General features: G+C 35.2%; 4 protein-coding genes across 14 annotated transcripts in view; 3 read left to right on the forward strand and 1 right to left on the reverse strand.

Annotated features, from left to right (window-relative positions):
- Positions 1-5,172, forward strand: part of LOC115238686 (homeobox protein prospero) — a 35,620-nt gene extending 30,448 nt beyond the window's left edge. For 4 of the 10 annotated variants that reach the window (XM_029812705.1, XM_029812704.1, XM_029812707.1 and 1 more), the window contains 5 exons: positions 189-221; positions 324-521; positions 672-788; positions 1,003-1,076; positions 2,245-5,169. In XM_029812705.1, coding sequence (XP_029668565.1) covers positions 189-221; positions 324-521; positions 672-788; positions 1,003-1,076; positions 2,245-2,554 — 732 coding nt within the window. In that variant the 3' untranslated portion in view covers positions 2,555-5,169. Of the gene's footprint in view, positions 1-188; positions 222-323; positions 522-671; positions 789-1,002; positions 1,077-1,326; positions 1,380-2,118; positions 2,128-2,244 lie in introns of those variants that run through there. The other 6 variants (XM_029812709.1, XM_029812710.1, XM_029812711.1 and 3 more) reach the window with 6 other exon arrangements.
- A 480-nt stretch (positions 5,173-5,652) lies between these two features.
- Positions 5,653-10,407, forward strand: LOC115238688 (myosin-1-like). 2 transcript variants are annotated; one of them, XM_029812715.1, is made up of 14 exons: positions 5,653-5,991; positions 6,106-6,347; positions 6,432-6,764; positions 6,839-7,103; positions 7,240-7,500; positions 7,583-7,818; positions 7,937-8,113; positions 8,198-8,397; positions 8,468-8,613; positions 8,693-8,887; positions 9,126-9,649; positions 9,718-9,801; positions 9,868-9,984; positions 10,073-10,407. In XM_029812715.1, the coding sequence occupies exons 1-13, from the start codon at positions 5,958-5,960 to the stop codon at positions 9,961-9,963; spliced, it is 2,793 nt and encodes a 930-aa protein (XP_029668575.1). In that variant the 5' UTR covers positions 5,653-5,957; the 3' UTR covers positions 9,964-9,984; positions 10,073-10,407. The 2 variants fall into 2 exon arrangements, with proteins under 2 accessions (XP_029668575.1, XP_029668574.1); XM_029812714.1 differs by having other exon boundaries at positions 9,868-10,407.
- Positions 10,292-13,347, reverse strand: LOC115238692. The gene is made up of 11 exons (XM_029812721.1): positions 13,283-13,347; positions 13,056-13,200; positions 12,697-12,953; positions 12,289-12,612; positions 11,985-12,216; positions 11,780-11,877; positions 11,520-11,711; positions 11,314-11,441; positions 11,027-11,231; positions 10,676-10,950; positions 10,292-10,589 (listed from the first exon to the last, which is right to left on the reverse strand). Exons 4-11 carry the CDS (start codon positions 12,526-12,528, stop codon positions 10,397-10,399), a joined length of 1,563 nt encoding a protein of 520 aa, XP_029668581.1. The 5' UTR covers positions 12,529-12,612; positions 12,697-12,953; positions 13,056-13,200; positions 13,283-13,347; the 3' UTR covers positions 10,292-10,396.
- Positions 13,348-13,417: 70 nt separating this feature from the next.
- The window catches only part of LOC115238725 (WASH complex subunit 2-like), a 20,937-nt gene continuing 19,800 nt past the window's right edge, over positions 13,418-14,554 (forward strand). Inside the window, exons 1-5 of the mRNA XM_029812772.1 lie at positions 13,418-13,646; positions 13,729-13,787; positions 13,869-13,987; positions 14,075-14,245; positions 14,333-14,440. Of these exons, the coding sequence (XP_029668632.1) occupies positions 13,584-13,646; positions 13,729-13,787; positions 13,869-13,987; positions 14,075-14,245; positions 14,333-14,440 (520 nt within the window). The 5' untranslated portion in view covers positions 13,418-13,583. The remainder of the gene's footprint in view (positions 13,647-13,728; positions 13,788-13,868; positions 13,988-14,074; positions 14,246-14,332; positions 14,441-14,554) is intronic.

The following is a 14,554-nucleotide window of genomic DNA, read 5'->3' on the forward strand; positions in this document are numbered from 1 at the left end:
ATTTAAATATCCATACGGGATTGAGTAAAAACCATATAGATAAAAATTGCAAGAAAGAGAGGGAAACAAAATTTTTTTTTGTTATAATACTATTTTACTCAGTCCCGATGATATATACGAGTTATAAGAATTATCAGCGACGCTAAAGATAAATGTACAACTCATTAATATCTGATATTGATTTTTAGGCAGAAACTCTCAACCCATTCGATAATCCAAAGGTAAGAGATTTATTTAGAAAAAAATAGATTGAGAATATATATACATATATTTCAATGCTTGCTCATTGAATGTAAAAATAACGATTGCCGATATACTTATAGAATGGCCTCTTCTGTAACCTGAACGAGGGTGGTACTACCGATGTGAGCACATCACCGGGAAGCGGTGGTAACAGCATCGCGGACGAATTGACGGACTTAAGGAGGCAGGTGGTGTTTCTTCAGGGTCAAGTGGAGGACCGAGATCGTACCATACAATCGCGGGATCGCACCATCGAGCTACTTGAGGTAAATAACGAGGTAAATCGTTTATCGCGATTAACCACATTGCTCTGTGCAAAAAGCTCGCCTTGACCGGAGATTTAAATCTTAAATCGGTAATCATTCTCAGAATACTTCTTGTCGAAAAAAAAAGAGAATAATTTGAGTGTGACGTATTGATCTTTGCAGCTCCAGATATCGAAACTTCAAGGACCTAAGAACGGCGACACTCAAAGTTGCATCCTACCGACGCGCAATAACGACATTTCCGTGGATACGTGTAACGCTACAACGCAAACGGAGAAGGTATTACTTTCTACATGTAATTGGATCACATATTCAATCCCCTCATCTTACATCATTTACGTTCGATTTTGATTTTGTCTTGTCGCTTACTTTCGATTATTATAGTCGCATTTCTTTTGCGAGTATATTTCGTTTGGTATTATCATTATTGTTAAAGTTACTTTATTGCACTCGATTAAAAACAAAAACACATTTTTCATTTGCGACTCTCTAGACACGTCCAGTATCGGCGGGACCCTCGCTCCTACAATCACTCCCACAGGATGGTGTTATGGGGCCTCTCGTTAGGTGAGAGTTTATCTTGTTTATTCTATCCAATCGACAATGATATTCATATGAACTAAACACTTATATATACGTTTAATTTTTTAAATCTTTAACTTGACGTAAAATATTTCTTATAATTAATCGAGTATTGTCACTGTCGAATAAAAGTTGCGGATTATTACGCGCTTGTGCCACTGACAATTGCATTTAAAATATATCTCTTTCTGTGTGTCATGTGCATCATAAATAATATATCTTTTTTGCTACTCTGGTCCCGCCCTTTACTCGGGTAATTCCACATGAAGCAGCTTCAGGATCGGGAAGGTAGAGTGCGTCAGTCTGTGTGACTTACTATTGGGATATGTACTCCTCTCTGCATTTAACGCCCTCATATTAATGCACCTCTTCTATTTTCGTGCCACTTGTTTGACAATTCGTTATTGACGATTGCGTTCAGTTTTGCATGCGATTAAGTAATTTAACTTTTGTTCCCAGCTATTCGACCAAGGTAAATCTTGTTAAAGTAAAATCATATTTGGACTACTGTAATTTATATTTTGATACTAATATAAGTATAGTAATTTTGTTCTATATATACATTATTTTATATAAAACTGATAATATACATGTTGATATATAATTAATATATAATATATGATTGGTTGAATAGCTATAAAACAGTTATAGTTTTTGTACTTATTCCTTATATTCAGCTTCATGTCATGCCCGATGAGCCCATTTTTCTTTTTCGGAAAGAAAATAATCGAACGATTGCATTTTGCGTATCGACAAGAGCCTACTTTTTCTCCATTGTAAGAGTCGATATAAATCTTGAGAATATTTTTAATCTATTTGCGCGCGCGAATGCGTGTAGATCGTAGATCAATCTTGCTTGCTACTTCGTATTTATAAAATCGATGTTTCTGGCATGTAACATTAACATAATGTGTTTTCGCCTCAATGCTAGCGCGGCAATTACATTATATTGATATCCTCCCAAAATTATCTTTTGCGATAATATATTAGATTTACAATTCGTAATGTTTCACGCTGCTTTGAATAGCCATGTGCGGTGAGTTCTTTTTATTCAATCGACTTCAAGTTTTTTTTTTACTCGAATTGAATTTTTCATACTACACACTTATTTCCATAAAGCACAGTTGTAATAAGGACAATTTCTCGATTACAGTTGGAGTGACTCGTCGGACCGTCAGCGACTTTCGATGCTCTCCGAGCTTAAGTCCGCCGGGAGCCCTCGCAAGCCAACCGAACGTTTACCTCATACGTTAAGACTCCGTCAGGAACAGATCCCGACACGTCGCACCAACGCGCACGCGAGGAGACACTCGTCGGAGGCACTCGTGTCCGGCTCGTTCACCAAGCCGAAGGATTGCGCGAAGTCGCCGTGTGATTCTAACGACGCGGAACAACGCGATGTCAAGGTAGAAGGAAACACGATCAAATCCCTTATTCCGACGCCTAGGAAGCTTCGGCTTTAACGAGAGGGGACGCGTCGATGCTCCGTTATATTATCTTGTCTATGTAGCAACGTTTCTTTCGTTCCAGACGTCCGAATCCCTGTCGAAGAACAGAAAATTCCACAAGACAGATTAATCATAAATATATTATTCGATTCACATATGAAACTTATAATTTTTCTTCTGATAAATCTTGTTTAAATCGACATTAAACCAGTATTTCAACTATATCTATTATATAAATTATTTATTGAATTATACGATCTCTCTGTAAGTAACGCGATTTAATTTATTATTCGTCGCGTCTCGACCGTGATTCGGACGTCCAAAACCGATCCACCAAACGATCTCTCGTTCTTGTTCGTAATTATAGTTTTACCGCGCACCGCAAAATTCACGTTCCTTGTAACGTGTAACGATGCCGTTACGCGCTCGTCTGATATAATTTGCCGCCGTACTTATGTGACGTACTTGTGTAGAGAGTGTCGAGCGCGAGAGAAGTCATCTATTCCTGGGCGGATATTTCGAGCAGCATATAATTCGTCGCGCACACGTACAAGTGTGCACACACTTGTTAATATTAAAGATGATATTAATCACCTCATCTAAACTCGAGTGCAAAATTAGAGATTAACGAATGATCTGTATCGCAAAAAATCGCTATATCTATTCGACGATCGGTTAAGATCTGCGGCAGAAACATGAGAAAAATAATAAATTATACATATGTATGGAATTTTTCTCCGAACAATTTGATCTTGGCAACCGGAAATATAAAAACTCTATACGCCTTTCAGTTTGAATAAAATTTCAAAGGCAGATATACATATATGTATATTTATTGAAAAAGGATTTTTGTAATATAATTTACTGTAAATATGAAAATACAAAATTTATTTCAAACATTATATCAACAAACAATTATAATCGAAAAAATTAATCCAGTTTTTCGATGAGATAAATTTAGAATTTTCGGTCAATATTTCCTTTCGACGCAGACATCGTACACATGCGAATGTTCTAAAAAACCTACAACTTTATCATTTTTATGTATATATATTAAAATTTGTTTTCTCTATAAAGAGAGAGAAAGAGATTTGTTAAATACACATTATACTTATATATATATATTGCTGTGCATTTATATCAGGTGAGTTTTCTCTCTACAATTACGTCACTCGCTGTGATTCAATTAAGAAGAAAAAATTAGATGCAGTTAATTATTGTTTATAACGTCACGTGTAAAAGTATATTGCGATTGATTTATCGGCGATATTCAAATATTACTATTATATACGTTTGAATAATTTTGAGGAGAAGCGGAAATCACATCTCTCGTGACGGATTTCATACGATCGTAATTAGTAAAGCTAGGGTACTATGTAAATTCCACATTTGTCGCTTTAATTTATTGCGTGTTTGGTATGCGCTTGGTGCTAGTAAGTCTGTATTCGATGTATGATATTTAGTCTCTCCTGTCTTTCATAAGTATATTCCAGCGTATTTCTCGCGAAAATATGTATTAGCATGTAACATTATGCGCAATATTGCCAATAGGTTCAAAAGTATTAAAACAGTGCGCCAAAAATTTAACTTCAAAAAAATTTACTCGCAAATTAAATCGAGACGCATTAGAAATATAAAGTGCTCGTCCAGAGGAAAGAATGTGCATTGCCATTATTCTTCAGTAATATGGAGAAGGTCAGAAAAAACTAAATATCATATATAATAATTGTATATTCATTTGTTTATATTTTAATTTATACGGTGATTGTATGCAAAAGAAGAAACGGAGAGAATGAGAGAGCTAGAGTGAAAAAGAGAGAAAGAGAGAGAGAGAGAGATGTATATGAATCTCATTAATTTTTTAAGAAATATATGATAGAAAAATGTGGACTAGGGAAATCTTAGTTTTTCCGCAGGGCTACTTTCGCGAGACGCAATCGAGTATTTGTGAAAATGTATCGAGTAGTTATTCGAAATTCGCTTATCATTGATAACGAATCAATAGATCTGGGTATGGAATAAGTTAATAGCAAATTCGATTGGACGCACCAGGGCGCACTGGTGCACATTAAAGATTATTGTACATAACAACATACACTGAAAAAAAAATTGTTAACTTGACTTTAAATCAAATACGACATATTAAATCTAACATGACGTATATTTGACTTAAATACTTAAATATTTCAATTTAAAAAATGGTAATTAATTGAACGGTTTAGTCAAGTTAACAATTTTTTTTTTCAGTATGAGCACAAATAATGAAACATTAAGATAAATAGTATTAACAATATGAGTTATCATTATTCGTATTGAAGAACAATAATAATAGCTCTTAGTATTAATAATTTTACTTTTTTTAATTATATATGCCATTATAAATTTGTGTACAACAATCTTTATATGTGCACCAGTGCGCACTAGTGCATCCAACCAAATTCGCTCTAAGTGACATAGTTTCATTGGTATTATCGATGAGCAATCGACATTGATATTAATCATCCGCCATTACATCTTTGAAGAGCGAGAATTGGTCGAGTCTACAGCTAGAGCGAAAATTTCGAAAAAACGCAAATTCATTGTGTTGTCGCATCATAATAAATGTTATGGCAAATAAAGGATATACATAAGATAGCGATCACCTATTTATTCTCCAATAAAATGTCCGACGATTGTTCGATCGTAATTACTTAATTGATAAGTCTACACAGTTTTCAAAAATTCTCATATAACGGTTATTTCCGAAGAACACTCTACTTTAATGTCCAATATAATAATATACGCGCAAAACACAGATATCTCTAAGTTAACTCTAGCGACGTAATGATAGCGGATTAATTAGGTGAATCGATAAATAATTAATGAAAGATATTCACTCTTGTGTAATCACGATAAGAATTCGTACTTGTCAAAATGATTCATCTCCAGTTTTTAATCGTACGTTCGCCTACCTAGTCCCAGAATGTCGCAATAAAGGCAATTTTATTCGACTACAGTATTTTTTTCTTTTCACCCAATTGTGAATACAAATCGGTGCGTCGATTTTCTTTTACACATCGAAGAAATAATACTCGTGAAGTTCTCTCCGAGTTCTGTTATTGTTTTATAACATATATGATACTTTGACATGCGTTGGTCGCGATTAAACGCGCACGCATTTGTATACATTTTCCAACTACTTTGTAAATTTGATTTGGAAGCTTGAAGTTTGTATTGTCAAACTGTGACACGCGTGTCACAACAAGTCTCGCATAACTTATAAGTCTCTCTCTATATATATGTATAGATAGATATATATAAGCGATAAGCGGAATGTATATATTCGCAGAGATACGTGTCAATTGGACAGATTTTAGCCGCGGCCGTTTACAACGCTGTGCGTTTACAGGGACGTGTTTGCTCTTACATCTGAGATGTGATGGACGACTCGAGTGCAGTCCGGCAGGAGAATAGTATACGCGCATTTTCTATTTTATACCTTTGATAAAATGTTTCTTGCTCCTTGCAAATATCTCTTCTATCAAATCGGAATCGAATTATCTCCTTTTCTTTAATTTAAATTCTAGTTATAGATTATCTCCTGGAGCGTTTCGAACGAGGTCAAATTTACACATGGGTCGGTACCCTCCTCCTGGCAATCAATCCCAACGACGAGATTTCCATTGACGATATTTATGACTTGTCGCGTGTCAATGATCTGTACGATAACGTCTACGATGTAACTCGTAAGGAATTAGCACCTCATATATTCGCCGTGGCGGCCAGAGCACACTATAGAATAGTTCAAGGTCTCGGGAAGCCTAGCCAGGTAAATTCAGGAAGTTTGATCCGCTCCTCGTGCACACCTTATCTTCTCATCAGGCAAAATAATGCTTCTACGTTTCTCGTGAAGGTGATCGTTCTGAACGGTGAAACTGGAACAGGAAAGACCTTCAACGCGTGGAGGGCGCTGGAATTTTTGACCGCCAGAAACGCATTCACTGACAAGCATCGGGGACGAGATGTAGCTTGCTGCGACATCGTGCAGAGAATCACGGACGGCTGCCGTTTGATATCGGCCTTCACGGTGGCGTCCACCGAGAGAAACGAGATCAGCTCGAGACATGTGGAGATCGTGTGGCTCGAGTACAAGATGGGCAGCATTTGCGGTGCGATGGTATCCTCATACCTTCTAGAGAGGAATAGAGTTACGATGGGTCATTGCAATTTTCAGATTTTTTATCAGGTGATTTTTTCGCCGAGCCATACGATATGTCTTACGTTATTCAAGATTCACTAAGCCCATCGTACATATTCCAGATGATGACTGCGTTGACGGATATAGAGTTCGCCGATACTGGATTATCGAGGGACGCGCGATATTTTATGTCGAGCGATCTGGATTCTGCGAAAGGACAACAGCTTCGCGACGGATTTCGAGATACTTTAAGGGCAATGGATATGCTAGATTTTACGAAAGATCAAAAGAAAAATATCTTTCAAGTTCTTTCTTTGCTCATCCATATGAGCAATATACGGTTTACGCAAGAGGACGATCATTGCAGGATTGATACCGATGACCAACGTATATATAACTGATATAATCTTTCTTTCTAAAATCACGCGCATTTACATTTATTTATGCTTTCATGGACGACTTGAACCGTGCAATAAAAATGAAATAGCTAGATAGAGAATACGTGATATTACGTGATTTGCAGAATCCAAGGAAGCCTTGGAGAACACATGCAAGCTGACTGGTCTCCAGAAGGAGGATATCGCCGAACTACTTACATCCACCCTCATAAATCCGCGAAGTTCCTGGCAACGTCACACCGCTTGCCGACGTAATCTCAACACTGAGGATGCCTGCCGCTACAGGCTTCACAGTATCATCCGCCACTTGTACGATCTTCTTTTTCACTGGCTGATCAACTCCATAAACGGGATCCTGTCTACCCGTCTGTTCAGCGAACGATTGGGTATCATCAGAAATCTCTTCAATGTTCGAAATTGGCGAAATCGATACACTGATACCGATATGATAATCTTCTCGTTCTTCAGGGATATTGGACGTCTTCGGATTCGAGTGCTTCGACGCGAACGGCATCGAGCAACTTTGCGTTAATTACGTCAATGAGAGATTGCAATGGTATTTCATGGAAAAGTATTTGGAATTTCGTCAAAAAATTTTGCAAGAGGAGGATCTCATTGAGGACGCCGAACCGCCGGAGATCGTGCGATTATATGAGGATCGCTTGAATACGATTGAAAAACGCTTGTTTGCTACTCTCAACGACGTAATGTGTTTCTAATAAATCTTCAGACTATATATATATATTTAATAAGAACTACTAATAAGAAATATATATTTATCTGTAGATTCAGTGTAAAATAATTAACCGAATCTTTGTATAGATATGTTTGTCGACAGTTCCAAGCGATTTGTCCACATTAATACAGCAAATATGCGCCAACGGTTGTCCCGAGACGAAACGATTCTTGAAAGTGAGGAACGAAAATTTCGTTATACAACATTACTCCGGTGCCGTGGAATATTCCATTAACGATCTGCTTTCCAAAAATATCGATAAAGTACGAACGATGCGTTTGATCTGATTGCACGTATGATCCTAAAAGTTGTTACGAGTTTGAATGTATGTTAAAAACGTGATACAGATTCCAGATGAGATAATTGTAACGTTTGGCATGAGTAAAAATACATTTCTGTATTGCTTAATTAACAAGAGTAAGCTACATCACGAAAATGGAAAAGCCAAGAAACCTACAATGCTCTCCAAGCTGCGACATAACGTGGACTTGCTGATACAAGAGTTAAACAAATGCGACGCCCATTATGTTCGCTGTATTAAACCGCGGTATAATAATATTTAACGACAACATACGATCTAATTTATTTTTGAATAGAAATTAATTAATTATCTATAGGCGGCTTGATAATCGCGAGTGGAACCGAAACGAACTTTACAGGCAACTGGCTAATACGGGTATTCTTGACGCTCTGCCTCTGGCTAGATGTAAATATTCGATTCACTTCACCTACAAAGAGTTTTTCAAACGCTATTGCTGCAAACGTACGGTTAAAAGTCTCAACAATTTTTATAATGCATTAAGCTTACTGTGTATATTTATTACTGATTTACTTTTCTACAGGAACCTCCGATTTTCGCGTGAGTTGCAAGATATTGGAGTCTTCTCGTCTAACGGTGAATGATGATGACTTATCGGTACATTACGGGAAGCATTTCATCTTCTTGACAGAGCATACTTTTTTACAATTAGAATCTGCTAGGAAGCGACTTCATGTTGAATGTGTCGGAAAAATAGAATCTTTCTGGATAAAATATAGCAAGTATCTCTTTATGTAATCGTCTTTGTATTGGTTAAATTTTAGATCAGGAGAAAATCTGCAAGTTGTTAAAAAAGTGTCGTGCAACAGTCGAAAATAAAAAGAACGCATAGATCGGATAACTTAAACATTAGTAGAACAGACATTTTAATTCCACATCTTAGGAAGACGATGACGAAAATGACATCGCAGATTATAGACAAAAAAATTAAACTAATTTATTTTGTATCTGTGCAGGGAATAATCGGCGGCAAAATATTAAAAAAAACACGGCTGATGATATTCAAACGATTAATATTGAAAATAAGTTGATCGAGAATTCTCAACTGGAATGTAAGCGTATTATATCCATAGGAATATGTGTCTATGCAGAGACATATCGGCGACAAAATACAAAAAGAAACACAACTCATGATAATCAAGCAGTCTTTAATATCGATATTCAAGATGAGTCGACTAAAAAAAATCAATTGAAAAATAAATATGACATGCAATTAATAGATTATTCCATTATACAAGGAAAACCTCCATTTATACCGCCAAACGTATCGTATAATAAAACTGCATACATAATTCATTGGTTAGAAAATGTGAGTAAAGCGATGAATATAAAAAATATTGGATCAACTTGGAAACAATTGTCAATAAGACACAATCAACTCACTGATATTCAATCACAAGATACAAGGTCCACGCGCTCAAATAGCAATAGACTTCGAATGGAAAACAGACATGAGAACAATCTTGGAGATTATAACAAAGTATGTAACATTAATAATGTAATATAATTTGTCTCTATCTCCTTTCATTAAAAAAAAATTCGATTTAGAAAGAAGATGTACGCGTTATACGGCATGGCATTTCTATGTTATTCTATAAAAACGGAGTTTTGAGTCGACGTCGTCCGGCAAGGGTAAATATCGGAATTGGAATTACGAAGAAAAGAATTAAGAAATTAAAAAACATTATTATTTTACAGCTACCAGTTAGAGTACACACTCGTCTTACGTGTTTAACTAATTCGCATTGTTTGGTACATACGGAACTACCACATGGTCTACAGGATTGTCTTTAAAACAAGATTTGTACAATATATGTAAGATTTAACACAGGCCATTATATATAATTTATAGAAAGAATATATAAGTTTCTAATTTTTATTATTTTTTTGTTAATAAAATTAGATAAAAAGTTCACAAAATAAAAAATTTTCGAAATTTTTCTTGAGTAACGAATCTTGAATGACGTGAACAGGAACTCGCGCCATAAAGAATAGAAATTTATCAGATAAAAGCTTACGAGATACTGTGAAATAGATTAGCAACTAAAATCCTATCAGAAATTTCATAAAAGAGAGACAATAACAATAATTACTTTGAGAGACTTGTGGTTAACGAAAATAATCTAGAATCACGATTAATGTAATAAAAAACGATGAAATAATCAATGACGGTACTTATTATGTATGTTTTGATAATGATGTTTGAATAAATGAAATTTATATTAATTTATAAACAAACATGTGCCAAATTATAAAAATTATAGGGACCTTTCTTTCTATCCTTAACGACGAGCAGTCTGCGCGATGCGACTAGAGCGAGAGTGGCTTGAAGATCGCTTCTCAGAATATGATAATTAGCTCTTAAACTGACACGCCTCAAGTTGTTGGGAGGAACTGGACGACCACCAGCGAACGCAAATCTATAACCATGCGTTCAGATTATATAATACGAATGTATACATTCACGTCCCCTCATTAATTTCATCGAATTTTATATGATGCGTACCTTATCTCCCGTCTCGGTCCTCTCAGGGTGGAATCTGGAAATGCGGTCTGTCGATCCCACAATGTTCTATTGTTAAGTAACGGTCTGATTTTAACGTACTTCATCTTGCCTTTGATGATGATAGGCAACGTGCCAACCTTCTTATTACTTCTCCCTCTTGTATCATTGTCATCATTAGCGGGTAAGTAAGGTAATAATGAATCTCCGTAATGTTCGAGCAAAGAAGTAAGATCCAAGGAATGACCCTGCGATCTCACGAGGGCGCAAACAGCCAGCTATATCGATTATAAATACAGATAATGTACAGAGGCAACATGTATCAGAATTAGAATAATAAGAGCTAGTACTAACAGCTATTTGCTCCCAAATAATCGAACCAGATGAAGCGTAATAATACAAAGTATTTTGTATGGAAAGAGTATGTTCGGCCTCGTGCTGGAAAAATATAAGTGGCTGGAGACTCGCTAACAATTCCACCGCCATTATCCTCTTTTTATAATGATCCACACTATCTATTTCGTTCTTTAAAAGAACACTCTGCAACGTTGGTATATATCTGTCAACATATAAATCACAGTCCAAAAAAGTCAATCTTTTATTTCTTAAAATGAAAGAATGTTTTATAGTTCTCGTCTTACTTGTCGGCGATCGATGGCCATCGAAGCATCAATTTGAGCGCACATTCTTTAAAGAGCACTTCCAAATTCGGATGTATAAAACTCTGACTCAGCAGTAATTCTAGTAATAAGTCGGTCATTTTATCCACCTGAAAACAAACAAATCAAGATATTTGCAAGAATTCAAGAAAGATGCACACATGTGTAATCTTTCTGTGATTAATTACCGATATTAGATGATAAGGATAGACGGCTTCGCTGTTGCTAGCAATGGCAATTATGAGCTCGCAGGTACGTGTAGAAACGCGCGTATATTGTGCATTATTTAAGATCAACGTAGACCTAGCGATAGATATCAATTTATCTATGACTCCCTCATCACCTAAATGTACATTGGTAGCGCAATCATTAAGCAAAACCTAGAAATATCAAAAATGTTACATTTATCTAATTATAATAATATTAAAACACTTTTATTTCTATATACTTGAAAAGTTTTCTGCGAGCCATTAAATAAAGTTTTTAATGCACGTTTGGCATAATTGACACGTGCTTCTGTCAACTTCTTGTCGCATATTTCATTATCTATAGAAAAAAAGAAAAATATATATATTTCAACATGAAATGTATAAATTCAAAAGTTGAGAACGAGAGAAGGATACAAAAATGGTATAAACTTTTGAAGAGTCTACCTTGCAGAAATGGCACATTAGTCTGAGAAAAATTCAACGGGTCGTTTATTTGGTGAGCAAGATTGATGACAGATTCATTAGGCACATACACCTTAGCTTCTGTATGATACTCTGGCATGGATTCTGGTGCACCAAGAATCGGATCTGCGTCACACAAGTTAGTGATGACTGCATTTACATCCATAGATGTTAGACGTCTTCTTTTACTATGTCTCAGTCTTGTAACACATTTCTGAAATTTCAGGATAAATAACGTTACAATTATGTCATAATGTACAAGTAGAAAAATGTATTATTTGCTTACATGTAGAACTTCTCTCAAGCGATAGGAAGCATCTTCGGCTAATCTCTTTAACAGTGGATCCGGCAATGGATGCATACCCAATTCCTCACCGATGGTAGAGATCCATTCAGTACTAAGCATGGCATATCTCCTTGAATTATTATCATTTGTAATACTACTGGTGCCTGCATCTTTACTGTTAGCATTGACAAAAGAATTACTGTATCCCATAGTAGTTTGATTTGCCAACATCTCTTTCATGATCTACACCTTCTCAATGTCGATATAATAAATGGATTTTCGCGTTTACCATGTACAAACACGTCGATAAAATCTTGGCATCAGCTATCAATCAAAGTGGAGTAATGTTTACAAACTATATAAACTGAATATGCAACATAATATTATACACTGTGTACATCTACATACTCGTAACACACGATGTCGTATTTTCATGTATGAATAAAATTATCCTAGCTTTAATTTTTCGCAGCAATTAATGTCAATAATGACATTAATAAAAAAAATGTTGAGCTTGAATATATTTTTTACTGCGTTTTCTTGATTTCGTGTTTCTCCGTCGAGGATTATTATTGCAATACGACGAATGCTGTTGAACGCGTACTGATTGGTAGCCGACAAGTAGTCAAGCGCGGGAGACTCCCGTCGACGAATTACTAGATTTCCTGTTGAATGAATGTATGAATATTTAATTATTAATTGTCGATATATTAAAATCTAAAAATGGAACGCTGGAAAAAAGATCTACATTAAATATATGTACATACAATAAAATAATATCGCGGCAAGCAATCTATCTAACTTGAGGATGATAGCGAGAGTTGGAATACGCTTCCTTCGATATGTATCTTTGAAAAATCGTTGGAGTTATTAGGAGCAATGTACTTCGATAGGAAGTATGCGAATAGGGGACTATAAATAAAAAAAGATGAATATTAGTACCATAAACTTAGCCGCAAAATTTAAATTGGCGATTTGTTTGATTTTATTTTACCTCTTATCAAATTATATTCCCTCAGTAACACAGCTGGTTTTTAGAAAGGTTTTTAGAGAGTATGCGATTCGCGGAATGTTTGCATCCTGACGTCTTTGTTCTGACCAATCAAATGCTACTCTACTCGATGAATAGATTTTCGAACGCAACGCACCTGCATGCAAAACCACGTGCGTACGGAGCGAGCTCTGTCGCATAACCTAACCTAACCTTAACCTTAACTTCTGTAAAAGCAGATGAAGACTCGATGAGTTTCGTTTTAAATAATATTTCAAAAATTTGATAAAAATTTTCAAAGAGGATGAATGTTATACCCTGTATCACGTGGGTGAGAAGAGGAGTCGCCGCAGCCGTTCCTGAAAAGGTTAGTATGGTCCAATTATGTCTCTAGGTTACCTCAATTGTCAATGTAAAAATGTTATTGTATATTTTGTGTAATTATTTAGGTCGAATTAAAGGCCGACGAGCTAGAACAAATTATAAAAGAGACACAATCTGCTTTAGAGTATGTAATAAAATAACATATATCTGACATAAGTTATATTTATTTATTGAGAAAATTATTTACAACTCTTTCTTTTTACAGAGATGAAGATTCTGATGAAGAGGCAAGTTCCTCGAATACAAAATCGAATACAAAACATACAGAAGAGTCTCTCGCAGCTGGCATTGATGAATACAACTTTCAAGCTTATGATGATGAAAGTAAAAGAAAAAATTAAAAGATACTGACTTGTGTTTGTAATTACGTTTATAATTAATTAAATAATAATGTTTATTTTTGTTTTGCAGATGGCGATATGTATTGCAACATCACCACTTTAGCCAGCTTTGATGGAAAAGATCCTTTTATAACAAATGATGATGAAGATTCAGAAAAAGAGGATGACATTATCAAGGCTGATGATAATCTGGTGCTGATTGGCCATGTTGAAGGAGATGCTAGCATCTTGGAAGTATATGGTTTGTATTAAAATATTAAATATTAATTATTTTGAAGGTAGATAATTTTACATAGATTTGCTAATTTATGACAATTTATAATTGCAGTGTATAATGAAAGGGAAGGATCTTTTTATTGCCATCATGATATATTATTACCTTCATTTCCATTATGTATAGAATGGCTCAATTATGACTTTGCAGATACAAAACCAGGTGAGTAGTAACAGTATAATACTGTAAACACATTAATGAAGCATGATAAATAATTAAATTATAAATATTTATTGATTTTTAATTATAAATATATATAATTATATATTTAATTTC

Source organism: Formica exsecta, unplaced genomic scaffold (assembly GCF_003651465.1).
Source record: "Formica exsecta isolate Colony F162 unplaced genomic scaffold, ASM365146v1 scaffold353, whole genome shotgun sequence".
NCBI classification, from domain to species: Eukaryota; Metazoa; Arthropoda; class Insecta; order Hymenoptera; family Formicidae; genus Formica; species Formica exsecta.

Excerpts from the sequence above, each read along its gene's own strand:
- LOC115238688 (XM_029812714.1), top strand. The coding sequence starts at position 5,958 with ATGGACGACTCGAGTGCAGTCCGGCAGGAGAATA. Across the intron at positions 7,104-7,239 it reads GATTGATACCGATGACCAAC|AATCCAAGGAAGCCTTGGAG; the intron begins GTATATATAACT and ends CGTGATTTGCAG. Across the intron at positions 9,802-9,867 it reads GTCGACGTCGTCCGGCAAGG|CTACCAGTTAGAGTACACAC; the intron begins GTAAATATCGGA and ends ATTATTTTACAG.
- LOC115238692 (XM_029812721.1), bottom strand. The coding sequence starts at position 12,528 with ATGAAAGAGATGTTGGCAAATCAAACTACTATGGGATACAGTAATTCT. Across the intron at positions 11,878-11,984 it reads TAATGTGCCATTTCTGCAAG|ATAATGAAATATGCGACAAG; the intron begins GTAGACTCTTCA and ends TTTTTTCTATAG. Across the intron at positions 10,951-11,026 it reads TTATTTGGGAGCAAATAGCT|CTGGCTGTTTGCGCCCTCGT; the intron begins GTTAGTACTAGC and ends TAATCGATATAG.